General features: G+C 46.2%; 1 protein-coding gene across 1 annotated transcript; it reads right to left on the reverse strand.

Moving 5' to 3' along the window:
• Window positions 1-1,398: 1,398 nt before the first annotated feature.
• Window positions 1,399-19,648, reverse strand: LOC128419192 (phospholipase A2 inhibitor and Ly6/PLAUR domain-containing protein-like). Its single transcript, XM_053399611.1, has 6 exons — window positions 19,514-19,648; window positions 10,544-10,596; window positions 9,278-9,423; window positions 6,589-6,738; window positions 3,105-3,251; window positions 1,399-1,647 (listed from the first exon to the last, which is right to left on the reverse strand). Exons 1-6 carry the CDS (start codon window positions 19,646-19,648, stop codon window positions 1,475-1,477), a joined length of 804 nt encoding a protein of 267 aa, XP_053255586.1. The 3' UTR covers window positions 1,399-1,474.
• Between the last annotated feature and the right edge of the window lie 1,400 nt (window positions 19,649-21,048).

The raw sequence follows: 21,048 nt of genomic DNA on the forward strand, positions 1-21,048 counted from the left end.
GGGATGAAGACCCCTTGCCACCTTGGAGTTGCCTCCTATGTAAACTGGTGTTTGTTCAGTGAAGGTCAGAGTGCATATACTTTCCCTTAGGTATTTATTGATAAAATTTAAAAATAGGATGGAGGTTTCATGGAGATTATGATTTTTAACAATAGAGAGCCTCCATCTTGGAATAAGGTAATACTACATATTATTGATGATTATGATCTTCCTAGAGATATTCTGAGTGTGTTATATATTGAGGTGACAACTTGTCATATGAAATTTCATATTTAGAAGTATAATTTCATGGTCAAATGTGCTCCTTGGCAAGTCTGTCCCAAGACATGTTGGCAGCTGAAGCAAACCACAAAATAGTGCCTCACCATTCCAGGGAAGAAGAGATAAGTGCAGATCAACATCCCGAACAATGCGAAGGGTGAGGAATAAAGATCACCACAGGAAACAGGATAGGAAGAGACCAGCAGTGCCTATTGGCAAAGAGGCCACTGAAGAGGCAACCTGATTTTGGGGGAGGGGCAAATCTGGTCTTTGAGAAGCACAGTGTGGCTGCTGTTGCCACTGTGCCAGTGTACCAAATGGGAGAAAGCTTTTACAACTCTGTCATAGTTGAAGGCTGCTCTCGCCGGATCCCCTATGTGATTTGCCTATGTAAAGGTAAGGGGCCTGAATATTCACCCAACTACTTACTGGTTTGTTCCATCTATGAGGACTTAAGAGAAGCTTTGTTCAAATATTTAAATCTCCCAATTGAGAGATAGATTGGTTATATGATTCATTATTTATTAAGGGACAAATCCCCTTACCCCTCTGAAAAATTGATCTGTGTTGCCTTTACAGTTACGATTATAAGGAGAAAAGTTTGTAGGGATCAGTGCTATTTTCCTAGATTTGCAGGTGCCAGAGTTCACCACGAACTTGTTCCTTGATCTCTTAGAATGGCAATGGCACTAACCTGAGAGGTGCCGGAGCTGAATTCCACTAAACTCTGCCTTAAAATATGCCCAAATTTAAATCTTTCAAAGGAGAAACCTCATATCTAATGAATCATCTGATTCTAATAATAATTTTAGTTCTGCAATGTGTTAATTTTGTTTTTATTCTGTTTTATGTATTGCGTCTTTCGTAATCGGTGTGGCTAAACCAATAAATGATAATTGCATTTGTATCTGAAAGAAACAGATCTGAGAACCAGCATTTCATTCTCCATAACCATTTATTTTTGCATTGTAATCGTAATAATGTAAACCTAACTGTTTTTTAATGATACACAACAGGATTCTTTGAAGTTAGAATCCACAATTCCCGTATTCTGACCTCTTTTTCTCTGCCCCTTGCTTCCCTTTTCTTCAACCAAAAGCAAAAAAAGAAAGAAACAGAGATCCTGAGTCCTGAATTTCAACACTAGGCCTCGAATTCCCCCTTATTGCCATAGATTTTGGAATACACAAGGAGGAGGTCTACACGGTCCCATTCACTCTTCATGTTCAGGCTGGTGTGAGATTTTTGAAGCATTGTAACAACTTTCTTGGGTAACAGAAAGGATATAGTACCCATCTCCGGTTATTTTTCTTTGCCTTTTCCCGATGGCACAAAAATCTGTTGTTCCACAACCTCGGAAAGTGAAACTGTGGGGCCGAAGTGCACCTGGGGGGGGGGAGAAATGTTGACATTAGTCCTTTACTCAGGGACTAGGAGATGGTTCCTGTGATGGTGAATGAGAATTTTAATAAGTTAGTTTTTAAAAGAAGTTCAGGTAAAAAAATTAGATCAGATATAATTTAAAATTGCTATCATACCCAAAGGACTCTCAAGACACAAAGATTTTTAATAAACAGGTTATACTTATAAGATATAATGAAATCAGAGAATTTGAAAACAGGCCTAATTGATAAGATTAACCAAATCAAATTCTTGTGGGCAGGTGAGTTGCAATAAAATGGGAGGAATACTATCCCCCCCCCCCATCTCCTGGGTGTCTTAAAAGTCACATGCTACGGCCACACAGCAAGATCTGAATACAACACTCCCTCCTTGGTGTCTGACCCTTGAGTGTGTGAAGCCGCCGTAAGTCAACAGGGTGATCCAGCAGCAAAAAAGCTGGAGATGCACATCACTGTCTCTCATGATGGTTGGGTGCCAACTAAGGTTCCCTCATTGCCCCACTGTGATCTAAGTATCCAGAGAATCCTCCTTTTATTTTACTGAAATATACTCAGAGTCGCAAAGTGATTTCATGCTCTTTATTCAACTCATAGTGGTGAGGAGGAATGAATGAATGTCCCCTCAAAGTATCTGCTTTATATACATTATTTACACAATGGGCTGCACATGATTGGCTAATTCCGGAATTCTACTGTAAGCCAATCAGGTTGTGGATTCACTTCTATCTGGAGCATGATTGGGTGGTTCCTGCCAAGCAATCATACGGCTGCATTGTTCTAGGACCAATCAGACTGCTGCATTCTGAATCCTATTGATCTAGGACCAATCAGACTGCTGCAGTTTGGATCCTATTCAGCTCAGTACATAACATTTACCATATTTATTTTCATGTTAAACACATCAAACATAAAGCAGGTGAAAAAGGCGAATCCCAAGAGCCAATCAGGTACTCACCTCAGAATTCTTACTCACCCCTTAAAAGAGAAACTAGCAAAGCCAAGGCTGTAAAGGGCAGCAGAAATAAGAGAAGAAAGAATGTAGGGAAGAAGCATCACAAATGGCCTGGAAATTGCCTCTGTCCTCCTGAGGCAAATCAGCCATATGCCCCTCCCCCATTCATTCCAAATTCCCTCCCAATGTAGCATTATTCCTGAAAAATTTGCTGATAGGGAGGTCTCCATCTATTTTATATACACATCTCACTCTGAATCCTCCTTCCGGACAAGCAAGTGGCATTATGAGAGTTAAAGGACACGGACCAGGCAGGCAAAACAATACGGAAGGGTGCAGAGTTGGGTCAGTAAGAAATATGATCCCTCTCATTTTTATAGCAACATGCAAGGGAAAGGGAGGAAGGAAGGGAGAGAAGAAGACAAGGAGAGAGTCTGCATGACCAAGAATTACTAGGCCTTTTTTCCTTGTCTGAGTAGCAATGTTACCGATAAGAAGAGCTACTTTGGATTGAATACACTGGGTCTCATTCTCAAGGCAGTTGATGGTCTTCTCACTTTTACACATTATTGTTCCTTTGGAAAAGCAGGATGGGCACTGCAAACCATTTTCAGCCAGCATGTTGCGATCAGGGACTGCCAAAATCAAAAGTATAGTGAGCATGCTAACGTCTTCGTCTGTTTTTGTATCTCTGTGTTGTATTAATGGAATCCACCCTAGGGCCTTCCAGTTTTGGTGGGGCAGTTGCGAGTACTCTTGGATAAAATATAATCTAGACACAATCTGGGTTCAGGACTGAGCATGGGACAAAGTCACCATTGTTCTCTGAGATGAATGACCTTTACATAAAGGGGGGTGGGGGAGTGTGAACTTTCTTCCCTTCTCAATCTCTCAGAAGGTTTTCCTGCCATTGATTATGGTGTAGCCTGTATGAAAAGGTATACTCTTAGTCCCTTATCTTTGTACAGAGTTTCTGGCTGTTTTTTGCACTTCAGCAATGAACTAACCGTCACTTTCTGTGAATTCCCTGAGACCTGCAGGTACAGGACAGTATATAAATTCAATAAATAATAATAATTAATAATAACTGTCAGATTAGACAGTGCTTATTTTGTCAATTAAAAGACTGACAAGAAGCAGTTCAAGGGTCATTTAGGAGGACACCTGGATAAGATAGGTGGGTTGTAAGGCCCATATTTGGACCATCTAATTGAATGTTATCTCAAAGGGACCATAACCTGTTTATGAGCTGTTCATGCACCTAGGTATCCAATTATGTTGCTATAAATATCATTCATGGCTAATTATGCATAAAGGTAAAGGTAAAGGGACCCCTGACCAGTAGGTTCAGTCTTGACCGACTCTGGGGTTGCAGCACTCATCTCACTTTATTGGCTGAGGGAGCCGGCGTACAGCTTCTGGGTCATGTGGCCAGCATGATTAAGCCGCTTCTGGCGAACCAGAGCAGCGCATGGAAACGCCGTTCACCTTCCCGCTGAAGCGGTACCTATTTATCTACTTGCACTTTGACGTGCTTTCGAACTGCTAGGTTGGCAGGAGCAGGGACCGAGCAACGGGAGCTCACCCCGTCGCGGGGATTCGAGCCGCCAACCTTCTGATCAGCAAGCCCTAGGCTCTGTGGTTTAACCCACAGCGCCACCCGCATCCCTAATTATGCATAGGGAATGTTATAAAGGCATCTTGAAGATTGTATTCTTGACCCCGATTTTCATTTTTATTTTTATACTTATCCACTTGGTTAATTAATGTAGACAAAATTCCTAAACTGACATAACTGACCCTTCTTTAGACACTTCTAAATCCTAGTGAAGGGCCATAAGGCTATTATTTTATAGTATATTATTTTCTTTTTTATATCCAACACTGCTCTTCTTCCTTCTGCCTGTGGCAGAACAAACCTTTCTTTAACAGACTGAAATATCCTGGGCCCCTTGCAGGAATGTGCCAAGGTCATAAAACGTAGCCATAAAACAATGAACTGTTCTTCTAGCAGAGGGAGGGCTGGGCTGTGGGTGGTCTATCTTTGATGGATGTTATATTCCTATATTATCTCTTACACTAAAATCTCTATAGGTGATATATATATATATATATATATATATATATATATATATATATATATATTTACTGCATATATATATATATATATATATATATATATATATATATATATATATACATATACATATACACACACACACACACACATATTATGTATGGAAAAACTTTCCTAGGTATATAGCTAATTATATTATTCTATTTACATAATAATAATAAAAGCAAGAATCTCTTTGGGCTTCCTCTCCCTCTCCTTTGGGCCATTCCTTGCCTCTCCCTACAGACCCCCCCTTCCCTTAGAAGCAGGAGGAATGACTGATTGCTCAGCCAGACGATAACGGGTTGCTATACCAACTCCAGCAGCCCAGGAGGAGGGAGGAACTAGAATACGTGAAATTAGGAAGTTAGCCCCTTTTATGGAAAAACGAATGTTTTAATTCTACACCATTTCTTGTAAATCACATGTTTTCTGGGAAATCAGATGATAGACCATCACAGGGGGTATAAAAAGGCTGGCAAGCCCAGAGAGGGGGCTCTTCTTTTTGGCAGGGCAGGCAATGAGCATTAGCCTGTCTGCACTTTTTTCTCATGACAAATAAATAACTGATTTTACTGCTGTCAAATTGACTCTTGGAAGCGTTTCTGATTCTCTGAGAATTACAAGGAACTAAAGCAGGACCTAACACTAGGAAATCAACATGACTCATGTCAGAAGCAATCTACTTCTGAGGTAACCATTTTGGGGAAGTGTGTCATTAAAATAGCAGATTAGCACAGCAGCACATCAAAGGAATGGAGGCTGCTCCCTGGGTAGTAATAAAACCAGGATTAGGTTATATTAGAATATGAGGGATGTGACCATTCTCAGAAAAAGACAAACTGCCAAGGCAAGGATGCTGCTGTGTCTATGAGAGCGAGAGCACATATTCTGGTGAATGTCTTCATTGTAGGCCTCAGGTTGTATATATTTATGCATAACGATATATCATAAAAACACCACAGTGCATTATGGTCTCACAGGAAACACAGAGCCTGGGTTACAGCATGCCTAGTACCCATGGAATCTCACATCACTTGGATATAGGGGCGATGTGTAACCATATCTTAACATACAGTAAAAACATGGCTGGGACAAGGGGCACTGGCACTGTGCAGGATCAGATCCTCCCACCTATCAGAAGGATGATCTGATTCTGCATGGTGCTGTTTTGAGGGGCAGGAAGAAGGAGAGGCCTGGTTGGAAAGGCAACCCGTCCCTTCACTGGCAGACGTATCTGCCAAGTAAAAGGTAAAGGGACCCCTGACCTTTAGATCCAGTCGCGGACGACTCTGGGGTTGTGGCGCTCATCTCACTTTATTGCCCAAGGGAGCCGGCGTTTGTCTGCAACCAGCCTCCGGGTCATCGGGCAGCAGGACTAAGCCACTTCTGGCGAACTAGATCAGCGCTCGGAAATGCTGTTTACCTTCCCGTTGGAGCAGTACTTAGTTATCTACTTGCACTTCGTGCTTTTGAACTGCTAGGTTGGCAGGAGCAGGGATCGAGCAACGGAAGCTCACCCCATTGCGGGGATTTGAACCGCCGAACTTCTGATTGGCAAACCCTAGGCTCTGTGGTTTAACCCACAGCGCCACCCGTGTCTCTAGCTAGGTCCCTCTTTTTCACAGTTTCTCCTCATGACTGTCTCCCCGTCCTGCCTGACTCTACATCGCTTGAGAGCCCCTAATAGTCCTGAGCTGCTCAACCCAACCTATAGCCACCTGGGGCTGTCTCACCCCATTTGAATGAGGCTCAGATTCTCTAAGTACTGCTGATTGACTAAGGATCCAGGCCATGGCCACATTCAGTGCAAAACCCTAACATGTTAATGATTCTAGATTGATGCAGAAACGTACGGCTGAGAAGTGCATTGTTACACATTTTAGTCCTGCAGCAGTGCTTCTTCATCTGAAAGAATTTACCATCCCCTGCAGTGAAGCTGTAATGGCCTGGGGAACAGTATCTGGATGACGAGCATTTATTCAAAAGTTCCTCTTGGAATTTCACTATGAAAAAGATTTTGAAAGAATTAACTAGATATGGAGGTTCATTGCTCCTAAGACACGTTCATTGTAATGGTTCCAATTTTCTGTAATGTCTGAATGAGAACCTTTTCAAACAAATAATATGGAAAGTAGTATTAAATTGGGCAATATAAAGTGATGTAGTTTTAAGAATTAAAATATGTACACACCACTATGTCATAGAAAGAAAAAATATCAAAATGTCTTCCAGCCATAATACTTAAAGCATTCAATAAAAGCTATTAAAAGTAAAGAAACAGATATCAATTAACCATGTATTCTGAATGGCTTGTATGAGCCTGGTGGAATACACAATTTTTCTGCAGGCATTTATAAGATGATTGCCAAGGATGGGTTGAAAAATAGTGAGACTAGAGAAGCAAATATAAGTCAGATGATACTACCCTGGCCTTGGCTAAGTTCCTCTCAGAAGTAATATGAAATAGAAACCTACATACTGTGGATAAAACAATGTGACCAGCTTTTAATCTTCCCTGTATTTCTTTTTTATTTTGTTTTTGAAAATGATTTTGTGGGTCTTTCAACCGAAATAAATAATGTTCTTGTTCTTGGCAGTATAAGTTGCATTTTCAGCTGAATTTGGGGGAACCAATTGAAGCAGCAATTTTGCAGTGCTATTTCAATGGCTTTTGTTTGATTTGCTCAATGCAAACAGCTAGAAGTCTGTAAATTTTGATAATCAACCCAATTTGCAATGGGGCGTGAATAATTTCGATTGAAACTGTAGTTTGTAAAATATAACTGAAGCTTTCAAAGCTTTTTTACGATCATAGACCAGAGTAAAAGGCATTAAATTTGGAAGGAATGTAGAACTTCATTTCAGATCCCAGCTGCAGCATGAAGAATCATGGCTTCTTCTATACCTCTGACAATACATGTGCCATACATTGCATTCTCTCTGCTAGTCGATCATAACCGTTTATAGGGTGGGAAAATACTTCCCTGAACTCCTGTTGCCCAACCCAAGATACAGTGGTGCCTCGCAAGACGAAATTAATTCGTTCCGCAAGTTTTTTCTTCTTGCGAGTTTTTCGTCTTGCGAAGCACGGTTTCCCATAGGAATGCATTGAAAATCAATTAATCCGTTCCTATGGAGACCGCCTTCAGACCAAGGTCCGGGGAGAGTCTGCCCCCGGACCACTTCTGAAGGCTGGCGGGGGGAGAAGGACTTTTCTCCCCACCGCCAGCCTTCAGAACAGCCTTCTAAATGCTGGCGGTGGGGAGGAAAACCTTCCTCCCACTGCAAGTCTTCAAGACAGGTCCGGGAACAGAGGAGAAGCGCTGCGCGCATACCCCTCTATTCCCGGACATGTCCTGAAGGCTTGCGGTGGGAGGAGGGCTTTCCTCCCCACCGCCAACATTCAGAATGCTGTTCTGAATGTTGGCGGTGGGGAGGAAAAACCCTCCTCCCACCGCAAGCCCCGGGAACAGACGAGAAGCGCTGCGCGCCTTCTCCTCTGTTCCCGGACCTCCCACCGCAAGCCTTCAGGACAGGTCCGGGAACAGAGGAGAAGGCGCGCTGCGCTTCCCCGCTGTTCCCGGAGATTTCCCTATGGGCTTTCGTCTTGCAAAGCAAGCCCATAGGGAAATTCGTCTTGCGAAGCCGCTAAAAATCGGAAAACCCTTTCGTCTTGCGGGTTTTTCGTTTAGCGAGGCATTCGTCTTGCGGGGCACCACTGTACTTGGCAGAGGTTTAAAGACTGTCTCAAGGCAAATCTTTAAAAATGTAGTATCAACACTTACAACTGGGAAACACTGGCCTGCGAGCACTCCAGTTGGAGAACAGCCTTTAACCAAAGGTTTCATAGGCTTTGAAGACACTTGAACTCAGGATGCAATGGAAAACATGCTAGGAGGAACGCACGCTTGGCAAATCCACACCATGATCAATTCCTGACTGGAAACCAATGCCAATGCCCCCACTGTGGAAGGACGTGTGGATCCAGAATTGGCCTCCACAGTCACTTATGGACTCATTGTTAAAACCATGTTTATGGAAGACAATCTTACTCAGCTACAAGTGATCGCCAAGGAAGAAGACTTGGCAGGGCACGTCAACTGCACCAACCTCAATGTCCCATTTCCCCTCTCCCTCCAAGTATGTAGCAATGATGTAGGAACAGATGGTCAAGTGAGCACAACCATCCCACCCAGAATTGCCCCACGGTATTTTAGCAGCTGAGACGAACCACAAAATGGCAACCACACACTCTAGGGAAGGAGGATGGGTGAACATGTACATCAAGCTGGAAATCTGATGCTTGTGATCAGGTGATTTTAGATTCCCCATTTTCAAATGTTAGTGATTCCTTACTGCAGGACTGGGAAGCTGTGATCCTCCAGATGCTGCTGGACTACATCTCCCATCATCTCTGACTGGTGGCCAGGATAGATGAGGCAGATGGGAGTTCTCATTCATCTACAGCTTATGTGCCACAGCTTCCTTACCACTAACTTATTAATTTCAAAAACAAAAGACAAAGAACCAGATAAATCTTACCTATATTTGTACGCAGAACACTGGCAACACAGGAATCTTCTTGCAAGTTACAAGGTTTTTTTACATAGTGAACATATGTCAGTCCAGTACTGTTATACACGTGTCTGCAGTACAGAGGTAATGCTGAGGACAGGAACAAAAGATTACTTCATGGATTATTATTATCATTAACGTTATTATTATTTGGTTTTGTTGTTTCCTTCATTTGACACAGAGAATGAGGTGAGAGTAAATTAAATATTTTAAATGAAATGGGGTTCAAGTTAATAAGTTCTTTTTTAAAAAAATTAAATGAGTAAAAGCCATTGGCCAGAACACTGGTTTAATTATTTCCAAGAGGTTTGAAGGTAACCCCCCCCCCTTTACCATGGCCCATTTTTAATCCCATCCACTTCAATGCCTTTTTTTCTTCTACAGTTCGATTACAATCATAGATGTGAGCTTAGCTAAAGGAGCAGTGGCCAGACGATGAGCAAGAGGAAGGCAAATTGTGACAGATCCTTTCCCCCTTACCTGCAGGTCCAGTTTTAAATCTAAATTGGTCTTATCCCATCATTTAGGCATGAAAAAAGCATTGGGGAAACTGGGAACCCTCTGTAGGAATAATCTGTACCATCACTTACTAGACCTCTTGGGGAGAAGATTTTGCATTTCAACCAGTTTTAAGCAGAGTTAAATGAACATGGTTAGATGCAGGTGAATAGAGTTGGACTTTAAGGGGGGGTTAGGACAGTTAAGAGGGGAGAAAGAGGGGACTTCCTGGAAGCACATACTGTTCTGCATGATATGGACAAAGTGGAAATACAAACATTTTGATCCCTCTCTCGTAAGACTGACAAAGCTACCAATCTGAATGGCTACACAAAAAGTTTACACAAATGATGCAGTACCTTCAGTTACTAGCATATTTCAAATATCATTTTAAAACTCTATCCATTTCAGTTGCTCTTGGTTTCTATTTTATTTATTTATTTGATTTCTGCACTTGCCTCCAAGCAGCTCAAGGCTGTGTACATGGTTCTCCGCTCCCCATTTTATCCTCACAAGAACCTTGTGAGGTAGGTAACCTGAGGTATAGTGACTGGTCCAGGATCTCCCAGTGAGCTTTGTGGCTGAGTGGGGATTTGAACCCTGGTCTCCTGGATCCTTGTCTGACCCTCTAATGTCTACAACACACAAGCTCTCTTAATTTCAGCTCTCCGGATTCCTCTGTCCTTCTAAATATTATTTCTGTAAAAGTTCCCCATCCTACTGGTTCCTACTTACCTGAAGAAAGCAGGGGCAAGAGGAGGCATGTGCTCAGGAGTGCCTTCATCATGCTAGAAAGAGAACTGATGCGCATAGAGGCTTACTTGGAGGGATTTATAGGCTATGTGTTTGTGCTGCAGGCAACACTTGGGGACAAATGTTCAGTGAATTCTGAGAAGAGGAGTTTTTAAAAAAAAGATATTTATTAAATTTGTATGCAAAAACAAAAAATTAAAAAGACATAGTTCATAATACTTAATTTTCAATAACATATTTCTCTGACCTCCTCATACCTCCCCTTGTTGTATTCCATTTCAAGTTATTTATTCAGCAAATCCTTAACTCAAAGCATTACGGCTTATAAAAACACCTTATTTTCTATCCAACATCTTAAGTTATTATATTTGTCAGGGGCTCAGGAGCAGAAGCACAGGGGAGAGAGGAAATGGAGAGCGAAGGGGAAGAATCTGAGGGCAGCGTAGGGGAGTATGACAGTGACCCGAGAGATTCCATGAGCTTCTCCAGTGAATCAGAAGATTCCCAGAAGGGGGCGCCGATGGTCAGGGCAACGGGGGTCCCGGGGGGGACGCACCAGAAACAAGGGGCCAGCGGGGACTCCCAAAGCAGCAGCGGGAGATCAGGACCAGCTTCCCCACCAGAGCGTAGTGGGGGGGAAGAGTCCCATGTGTCAGGACCAGCGTCTCCTCCAGCGGGGAGAGAAGATGAGTCAGGGCTGACCACGCCTCTATCGGAGAGTGGGGGAACGGAGGGGAGGTCAGGTCCAGCTAGCCTCCCCGAAGGGGGAAGCAGTGATAGGAGCAGTGTAACGGTCAGGAGGAAGGCTGCCGGCTGGGCACGCGTGCCAAGTTCGAATGTACAGGCGCGCGGGACAGCAGAAAACCCGGATTGGGAACCAGGTCCTAAAGCCCGCCGGAGGCAGGGGGAAGACTCAGGGGACTCAGCGTCAGAAGAGTCTAGGAAGGGCAAGACCCTGACGGACAGGCGGAACCAGAGGAGGAAAGAGCAAAGGAAGAGGTGGAACAAGGCTAGAGTCTTAAACTGGTGTCTGGGGGGGGGAGGAGATTCAGACGGAGCTTCAGCGGTCTAGAGTTTGAGACGTAGAGCTGCACGCTGCGGCTGTGAAAGCGAAACTGAACTTCAATAAAGACTTTCGTACATAACAATGAACCGGCGTTGGTCCTTTTGTGAGCTGGGACCTCGGGCAGCTCTGACAGTAAGCTCCGTCTCGTTATAGAATTGAACCCTCGCAGCGTGAGTTGGCGCAGCGAGGGGGCAAAACTTGGTGTTTTGCGAGCTCACGAAGATAGGCAAAGATGACTACAGAGGAGAAGGTGACAGGACTGCAAGAAGCAGTCACGACGCTTTACGCAGAAGTAGCAGCATCCAGAAAGAGAGAAGAAGAAGCAGTAGTGCTCTGCCGGGATCTGCAAACCAGGTGGGAACGTTTGGGCAAAGAGGGGCTGCCAGGACCCAAGCCGGAGGGAGTTGGCCTCGGGAAGAGGGGGGGCAGCATAGTAGCCCACTTCGACGGGAACCTGCAGCAGTATCCTAACTTCAGAGCCGACAGAAATTTCACGCTCAATTTGCTTCGGAAAGACTTTAGAGATGAGGAGGAGAAAGTAGGCTTCATAATAACTCATCTGCATGGGGAAGCTAAATCGTGGCTGCGCAATTTATGGCGCGAAAATGATCCCGCCCTCCAAGATTCAAAAGCATTTATCAAGGCTATGGACGATTGTTTTAAATCAACGGTAGATGTGGATGTGGCCAGGAGGGAAATGCATGGGCTGAAGCAGGGCAAAGCCATGGTGAGACAATATCACTCCCGCTTTTTTGCGTTAGTAAATGTGCTGGGCTGGGAGAAGGACTCCGCTGCCGTAAGGGATCTGTTCTGGGAGGGACTAAATGGGGCCGTGAAAGATGAGCTGGCGAGGGGAGAGAGACCTAAAAGCACAACAGAAGTCGTCCAGAGAGCGCTGGCAATAGGGGTGCGCCTGGAAGAACGCCCTTGGAGCAGGGATGAGGGACGTATGGCAAGCACACCAGCCAGAACAACTCCCTTCCTACCCAGAGAGACAGGGCGCGTGCAATCCACGCCTCCACTGGGGGGAGGAGAAGAGCCGATGGAGATAGGTGGTGCCAGGGCTCAGACAGCGAGCAGAGCCCAAACACCAGGAGCAGTCAAGGCGAAGGCTCCTAGAGGGAGCAGGAAGTGTTATATCTGCGACAGTGCACAGCACATGGCCAAAGAGTGTCCCCAGAGGATCCAGAAGCACACTGCAGCCTCAGCAACAGTAAGGGGAGCACTTCAGCAGGGGGAACAGCTACAGGGAAACGACGAAGCCTGGATGGAGGCAGAGGCACTGGGGCCCAGCCAGGCGAGTCAGTGAAGCAGTCCCCAGAGATTTTACAGCCCACAGACCCCCTCCCACCCAAACCAGTGGTGCAACTCACCGCATCGCTCCAGCTGCCCAATGGACTCACCCTGGAAGTCCCTATTACCATTGACTCTGGTAGTAATGCAGACTTTGTAGGAGTGGACTTCATCAGGCAACATCGCATAGCACTCCTACCAGCCACGATGCCCCTAAACGTCGTCACGGTCGATGGCAGGGAGATACTGGGAGGAGAGGTGGTACAGCAAACACCGCCCATGGTAATGCAAATTGGAAATCACCGCGAGGTCATCAGCTTCAACGTCACCCACCTGTCGGACACGCCCATAGTGTTGGGCATGAGTTGGCTGGATAGGCACAGCCCGGCATTAGCATGGTACCAGCGGCAATTGACCTTCTGCTCCTCCTACTGCGCAGAACACTGCGTCCGGACCAGCCAGGAAGAAGAGGGGCAAGGGGATGAACCGCAGCTACACCTAGGCATGGTGCAAGCGGTACCCAACAAGTACAAGGCGTTTTTGGAAGTCTTCTGCGAGAAGGAAGCGGACAAGCTGCCTCCCCACAGGCCCTACGACTGCAAGATTGACTTCCTGCCGGGGGCGACGCTGCCGACTGGAAAACTGTATTCCATGTCTGAAGACGAACTGCAAGAACTCAGGGAGTTCATAGATCACAACTTGAAGCGGGGATTCATCCAAGAATCCAAAGCAGTGGGGGGCAGTCCCGTGTTTTTCGTGAAGAAGAAAGACACGCCCCAACGGAGGCTGGTAGTTGATTACAGAATCATCAATTCCAGGACAAAGCCCACAGCATTCCCCATGCCCAAGATCGACGACCTGCTCGCAACGGTGAGGAAGGGACGAATCTTCACCAAGTTGGATCTACGAGGGGCGTACAACCTTATACGCATGTGGGAGGGCGATGAGTGGAAGACGGCCATGTTTATGCCTTTAGGCACCTATGAATATCGAGTTATGCCGTTTGGTCTGCAAAATGGCTCCCATTGTTTCCAAGCCTTCATGCACCACGTGTTAGCGGGACTCCTCTACAAGAAGTGCGTCTGCTTCCTAGACAACATCCTGATCTTCTCGGAATCGCAGGAGGCTCACGAGGGAGATGTCAAGGAGGTCCTGCAGAGACTACGGGAGCACAGACTTTACGCCAAACTGGAGAAGTGCCAGTTCGACATGACGGAGGTGGATTTCCTGGGCTACAAGGGACTCGCCATGGACAGCACCAGGTCCGCTCGGTGTTGGACTGGAAGAGCCCGCACAATCGGAAGGAGATCCAGAAGTTCGTCGGCTTCGCCAACTTTTATCGCAAGTTCATCAAGGGGTTCGCGATGGAGACGGCGGCCATCACGGACACCCTCAGCTCCAAGAAGAAGAAGTTCACCTGGACGGACCAGGCGGAGCAGTCCTTTCGGAGACTCAAGCGTCTCTTCGCGTCCGAAGAACAGCTGCTACACGTAAACCCCAGCAAACCAATGAGGGTTGAAACGGACGCCTCGGACAGAGCGGTGGGGGCGGTCCTGTTGCAGCAAGATCCACAAGGGGACTGGAGGCCATGCGCATTCTACTCCAGGAAACTCAGCAAGTCGGAACAGAACTACACTATCTGGGACAGGGAGTTGCTGGCCATTCATGCAGCCTTCAAGGCGTGGCGGCACTTCCTCATCGGAGCCAGACACACAGTGCAGGTCCGCACGGACCATAAGAACCTGGAGTACTGGCGCACGGCGCGGTTCCTGAACCAGAGACACATCCGCTGGGCGGTGTTCTTTGCGGATTTCGATTTCCGGATAGAATACATCCCAGGAGACAACAACGTCATGGCGGATGCACTATGCAGGAAGCCGCAGTATCTCGAGGAAGCGGCACCGGTGGCGGCCAAACACATTTTCGCACCGAAAGCGTGGGCGTGCGCTTCAGCCACCGTGGACCTGGATGCGGTGCGTCGCACGCTGCAGACGGATTCGTTCGCACAATCCAAGATGGAGGAGGTGCGAAGAGGCACAGCGAAGGACGACGAGTTCCAGATACGCGACGGACTGCTCATCCGCAAAGGGGCTCTCTACGTACCGGGAGACGACCTCCGCACGAAAGTCCTGCAGCAGTTACACGATGCGCCCAGCGCTGGGCACTTCGGCAAGGACAAGACGGCGGAATTAGTAACCAGAGACTTTTGGTGGCCCAAGATGAGGGGAGAAGTCGCGGATTATGTCTCTAGGTGTGACACATGCCAAAGGGCCAAACAAGTACACAGGAAGCCGGCGGGACTGCTGGAACCGCTACAGATGCCGCTCGAACCGTGGGAGAAAGTGGCCCTGGACTTTGTCACAGATCTGCCCAGCTCGCAAGCAAAACAGCGGTACTCGTGGTCGTAGACCTGTTCACCAAGATAGCGCACTTCATTCCTTGCGCGAAGGTGGCCACAGCGGAACAGACCGCCAAGCTGTTCATAGACCACGTGTTCAAAGTTCACGGCTTACCGCGGTCCATCCTGTCCGACCGGGGTCGCCAATTCATCTCGAGCTTCTGGCAGAAGCTGCTGGGCATCCTGAACGTCAAGATCAACTTAGCGTCGGCACGACACCCGCAGACCAACGGACAAGCGGAGAGGGTCAACGCCATCATGCAGCAGTACCTGCGATGCTACGCGAATCAACAGCCCTCGACCTGGGTGGACTACCTACCGCTGGCCGAGTTTGCCTACAACAACACGAAGCACGGGTCTACAGGGGTGACACCGTTCTTCGCCAACAATGGGCGGCATCCCAGAACCTTCCCGGGGTTAGAGACGAAGGGGGAGGGGGAGCCACGGGGAGCAGAGCACTTAGCAGCAGAGTTACAGGAGGTCCACGAGCAACTCCGAAGGCACTTGGAACTGGCAAAACACGCCTACAAAATGCAGGCAGACAGGCACAGGAGAGTCGGGGAAGACATCCAGGTGGGGGACTGGGTCTGGTTAGCAGCCCAGGCAGTGCCGGCCAGAACGTTAGCTAAGAAGAAGCTCAGACACAAGCAGCTGGGGCCTTACCAAGTCGCGGCACAAATCAATCCAGTGGCCTTCCGGTTGACACTCCCGGAGGGCTCCAGAATGCACCCGGTCTTTCATAGGTCAGCGCTCACACCCTACAAGGAACCCCACAGGTTTCAGGCGCCAGGGAACGCACCAGACCCACTCAGCAAATCGCCAACAGGGGTGGGGTCACCGAGGGTGGCGCCACTCAGCGAGGTCACGGAGATTTTAGACTCGAGATGGGGGGAAGAGGGAGTTGAATATCTCCTCGCCAGGGAAGGTACCCCGGCTAGTGCCAACAGGTGGGTACCGTACTATGCCGTGGAGGAGCACTACCTCAAAGACGAGTTCCATGCACTGTTCCCACACAGACCTATGCCGGCAGATTATTTCGACGACTGTCTTTTCACACCCACACTTTCAGCCAGTACGTTCCAGGGGTTCTCATCAGCTGAGGAAACGGCGCCAGAAACAAGCTCCCCGGAGGGATCACTCTCGGGGTTTGTCACAGACCGCTCTTATTGGTGGGACAATCAACCGGAGGTGGAGTGGAGCAGGGAACTGCTGAGGGGGCCCTTACACGCAGCATCACCCGAGGTAACAGGGGGAGGGAAGGACATGGACGTGTTGGGGGAGGATCCTGGGTTCGAGCACAACTACAGAGAGATGGAAGCAGAGGAGATCGACGTTGACGAGCCCATTGCGGGTTGGTCGGATCCCGCTGGCCGGCTGCACACCAGGGGGAAAGAACGGTATCCCGCACTCACCCCCACAGCACTGGAGCACCCGGAACCCGCACCCGAAGAGGGGGAGGGGGGAAGGGGGGCTTCGATGGTCAGGGCAAGCGGGGTCCCAGGGGGGACGCACCAGAAACAAGGGGCCAGCGGGGACTCCCAAAGCAGCAGCGGGAGATCAGGACCAGCTTCCCCACCAGAGCGTAGTGGGGGGGAAGAGTCCCATGTGTCAGGACCAGCGTCTCCTCCAGCGGGGAGAGAAGATGAGTCAGGGCTAACCACGCCTCTATCGGAGAGTGGGGGAACGGAGGGGAGGTCAGGTCCAGCTAGCCTCCCCGAAAGGGGAAGCAGTGATAGGAGCAGTGTAACGGTCAGGAGGAAGGTTGCCGGCTGGGCGCGCGCGCCAAGTTCGAATGTACAGGTGCACGGGACAGCAGAAAACCCAGATTGGGAACCAGGTCCTAAAGCCCGCCGGAGGCAGGGGGAAGACTCAGGGGACTCAGCGTCAGAAGAGTCTAGGAAGGGCAAGACCCCGACGGACAGGCGGAACCAGAGGAGGAAAGAGCAAAGGAAGAGGTGGAGCAAGGCTAGAGTCTTAAACTGGTGTCTGGGGGGGGGAGGAGATTCAGACGGAGCTTCAGCGGTCTAGAGTTTGAGACGTAGAGCTGCACGCTGCGGCTGTGAAAGCGAAACTGAACTTCAATAAAGACTTTCGTACATAACAACGAACCGGCGTTAGTCCTTTGTGAGCTGGGACCTCGGGCAGCTCTGACAATATCCTTAAATTTTCACTTATAAAAAACCATTTTTTCATGTTCCTTTATACCATTACAGCTAGAAACCACTCAATTTCAATCCAGCATCATTCAACATTCCTTAATTTTACAAGAGAAGAGGAGTTTTTTCCCCCCTTTGGCATAAAGACATAGAGAAAATGATGAAATTCAAAGCTCACTGTTGTAATTGTCTGAATTATTTCACCACAATCTCATTAGTTGTCAACAGGCACTTTTCAAATTTCTTCCTCTATACAGTTACCATATTTTTCACTCTATAGGACACACTTTTTCCCTCCTAAAAAGCAAGGGGAAATGTGTGCGCGCCCTATGGAGCGAATACAGAATAAATTCTGACAGCACCCAATGAAGGAGCTGAGAACAAAAAAAAAGGCAATGGCAAAGTCCAGAAGCCACCTACAAAAACCCCCTCAATACAGTCTCCATCTAAGGATTCCTCTTCTAAAGAAGAGAAAAGCCTGGATACTAGATCCATCCCAGCAAGGCTGCGAAGTATAGGATGAGCTGTGCTTAAAATGCTGACTTCATATTGCAGCGCACATGGCTGCAATGGAGGTTTCAACCAGTAAAACTGATCCACACAGAAAAAATGAGGGTGATTCAGTGTCAGCAAAGCAATCACTTCAGGGGCAGGCAAGTAAGGCTGAGGTAGAAAGCAGAGTGATACCTCTGGATACGAATGCTTCAGGTTACGAACTCCGCTAACCTGGAATCAGCTGCTCCTAGTTGCAAACTTTGCACCAGGATGCCAATGTAAATCGCGCACAACAGGAGGTCCCATTAGTGAAAGTGCGCCTGAGGATAAGAATGAATTCAGTTCTTAACCAGAGGTACCACTGTAAGGTAATGTTACTGCAGGACCACAAACAGCTCCAAATGAGCAACTTGTTCCAAGAAGGCTACAAAGTCAATTGAGGCCATGTGACTATGCTCATCATTAAAATTAGAAAAAATAATTCTGAGCCAATTCCTCTGTTTTTGCCTTTGCTTACTGATTTGGAAGGAACAATATACTTTTTCTCTTCTTCCAGGCCACTAATCAAAGTTCAATGAAAGCCTCAAGGTACTGCTCAGGTGACTGCTCAGCTGGCAAACTAGACATACCTCAGGGCTGTTGAAAGGTGCCAGGGACACACTGGTAGGCACTTAATAGAATACAGTGACTCTAAGATTATTACTGAGAGCTGATTAAATCATTTTACTGAACTTTGCCCCTCCTTGTTCTAATTGTGTCAGATTGTTGTGAAAGGCAGAGGATACTTTGAGCCAGCTTTTTTGTTTAGTGATGACTAGACTTAGCCACATTGTCTTGAACTGAATCCAGCTACGTAGTTGTTTATCCCTGCTTCAAATCCCACCCTCCATTTTCAGGACAAGAAGAACCCTGCAGTCTAGCAGCATCCTTCTTGGAGTGGCTGATCAGATGTACATTCATACAGGACTATCATAACAGGAGGGCAGTCGCCCACTCCCCCTGTTCTCCCTCAGCAACTGGAAATGGTATATCCATCAAATTAATTGCCACTGATAGCCTCTTCCATAAATGTGACTAGTCCACTGTTAGGTCAATCCAACTGTGGCTTTCACTGCTGATGTGGGTTTTCTATAGCTCAGCGAGTAGAGCATGAAACTCTAAATCTCATGATCGAGTCCCATGGGGGCAGTTTCAGTGGTTGGACTAGATCAATCTTGAGGTCCCTTCCAACTCTACAATTCTATGATTAAGTTGAAGAATTTTGCTGATGCAGATTATGCTTCACTTCTTTTCTTTTTTAAAATATGTTTTATTACATTTTCAGTGTTTTGTGATCACAATATCCATATATTAATCCATATGCTCAAACATTGCTCTATCCGAGCATCGACCTCCTCCAGCCCCTTTTTCTGACTTCAATACGTAATTACTTTATTCTTAGCATTTCTATAACCACTTCTTTACCTTCTCTCTTATTTTTGTATTTCCCTTTATTAAATGTAAATCAGTTCCTTATATTGTCATTACAAAACATTTCAACTCACAGCTACAAATGTTTTCAGATATTTATAATATTCTTTCATATACAATATAAATTTGCTCCAGTCCTTTTGATACAGTTCATCGCGCTGATTCCGGATCTTCCCCGTCAGCTTTGCTAACTCAACGTATTTCACCATCTTACTTTGCCATTCTTCCAATGTTGGAATCTCCTGTGATTTTCATTTCTGGGCCAGGAGTATCCTTGTGGCCGTTGTGGCATACATAGATTCATCTCCAATTAGACCTAACAAAAATTTCCGATGTCCTGGAGAAGGTAATCTAATGTTTCTTAATTATTTTGCTTGCGTTTGGTAAGTTAAAGAAAAAAGAAAAGTATTCTATTTAACGATTAACTCCATAATATCACAAATATTTTAGGTGAGATAGTTGAAAGGAGGGGTTAATGCAGTTCAGAAGCTATTTGCTGTATAATATTTTATGCAGTTCATAGTTCAATCATGGAACTCACTTCAATAGGAGGCAGTGATGGCCACCAGCTTAGATTACTTGAAAAGAGGAATAGACAAACTCAGGCGGGGCAAAATAACCCACAATATCTATGTTCCACCTCCAGTTTCAAAGGAAGTTTGCTTCCTTCCTTGAAAGCGAAAGATATTTCTCAATTTTCCACCCCATCCCTCACCAATAAATATATTTGGCTGGAAGGATTGGAGCAAACTCCTAGGGATTTCAGCACACTCCTATGCACTTTTGGTTGAAGTAATAACCATTTATTTCAAAGGGATTACAGTGCAATTCTATACCTGTCTATCTAGATGTAAGTGCCACTGATTTCAATGGGTCTTACAGATAAGTCTGTATAGTTTTGTATTGCAACTTCCTCAAAGTATACTTTGGAGTTTTGGTTTCTCTGGCACTTCCCTTTATCTCCACTGCCTCAGACGCTTTTCCAGTTGAAATAACTATTATAATGCTTCACATATCTAACACCAGCCTCACATTGATGGGTAATTATGGTTCAGCATAAATCTCCTCCTTGTGAATTCAATAATTCATAGCAATGTGAGGGTGATTCCTAGTGGTGAGAGTCAGGCATTGGGATCCCTGTCTCTTCCTCTCTCTCTCTCTCTTTTTTTTCCTGTTCATGGAGGGAAATGGGATGCAGTACACAGAGAAAAGAGTGCTGTCTATCATTGTGGTTATTATGATAAAAATAAATGATTGTGGCAAATAAAAAGTTGCTTCTAAAATGTGTATCCTTCAAATCAATAGTTTGGAATGGGGAAGTATGGTATTTCCTGATATAAAGCATCAAAGTTTTGTTTTTAATGTAAAACTGCAGGCAAGCAGAGATTTGACAGTTTTTGAATGCATGATTATGTCATCTAACCCCAATGCAAAAGGACAGATCTCTCAAATAAATGAAATGATAAAAGAGTTAGAACAGGTGGTGGAAGAGACTTGCTGGGCCTAACAATCTTTGTATGTTCAGTTACCTTAGCCTTTTTAAAACACAACATACAAACAGTCATATTCAAAAGCCAATGGACTTTTACGCCAATCCTATGGGCCTCCA

This window comes from Podarcis raffonei, chromosome 8, assembly GCF_027172205.1.
Source record: "Podarcis raffonei isolate rPodRaf1 chromosome 8, rPodRaf1.pri, whole genome shotgun sequence".
NCBI classification, from domain to species: domain Eukaryota; kingdom Metazoa; phylum Chordata; class Lepidosauria; order Squamata; family Lacertidae; genus Podarcis; species Podarcis raffonei.

What these genes read in the sequence shown, in the direction of transcription:
- LOC128419192 (XM_053399611.1), bottom strand. Translation starts at nt 19,648, where the DNA reads ATGGTGAAATACGTTGAGTTAGCAAAGCTGACGGGGAAGATCCGGAAT. An exon ending in ATCTGAAAACATTTGTAGCT is followed by an intron (nt 10,597 to 19,513) that starts GTGAGTTGAAAT and finishes TTCTCTTTCTAG; the next exon opens with CATGATGAAGGCACTCCTGA. An exon ending in TGTTCTGCGTACAAATATAG is followed by an intron (nt 6,739 to 9,277) that starts GTAAGATTTATC and finishes TCTTTTTCATAG; the next exon opens with TGAAATTCCAAGAGGAACTT.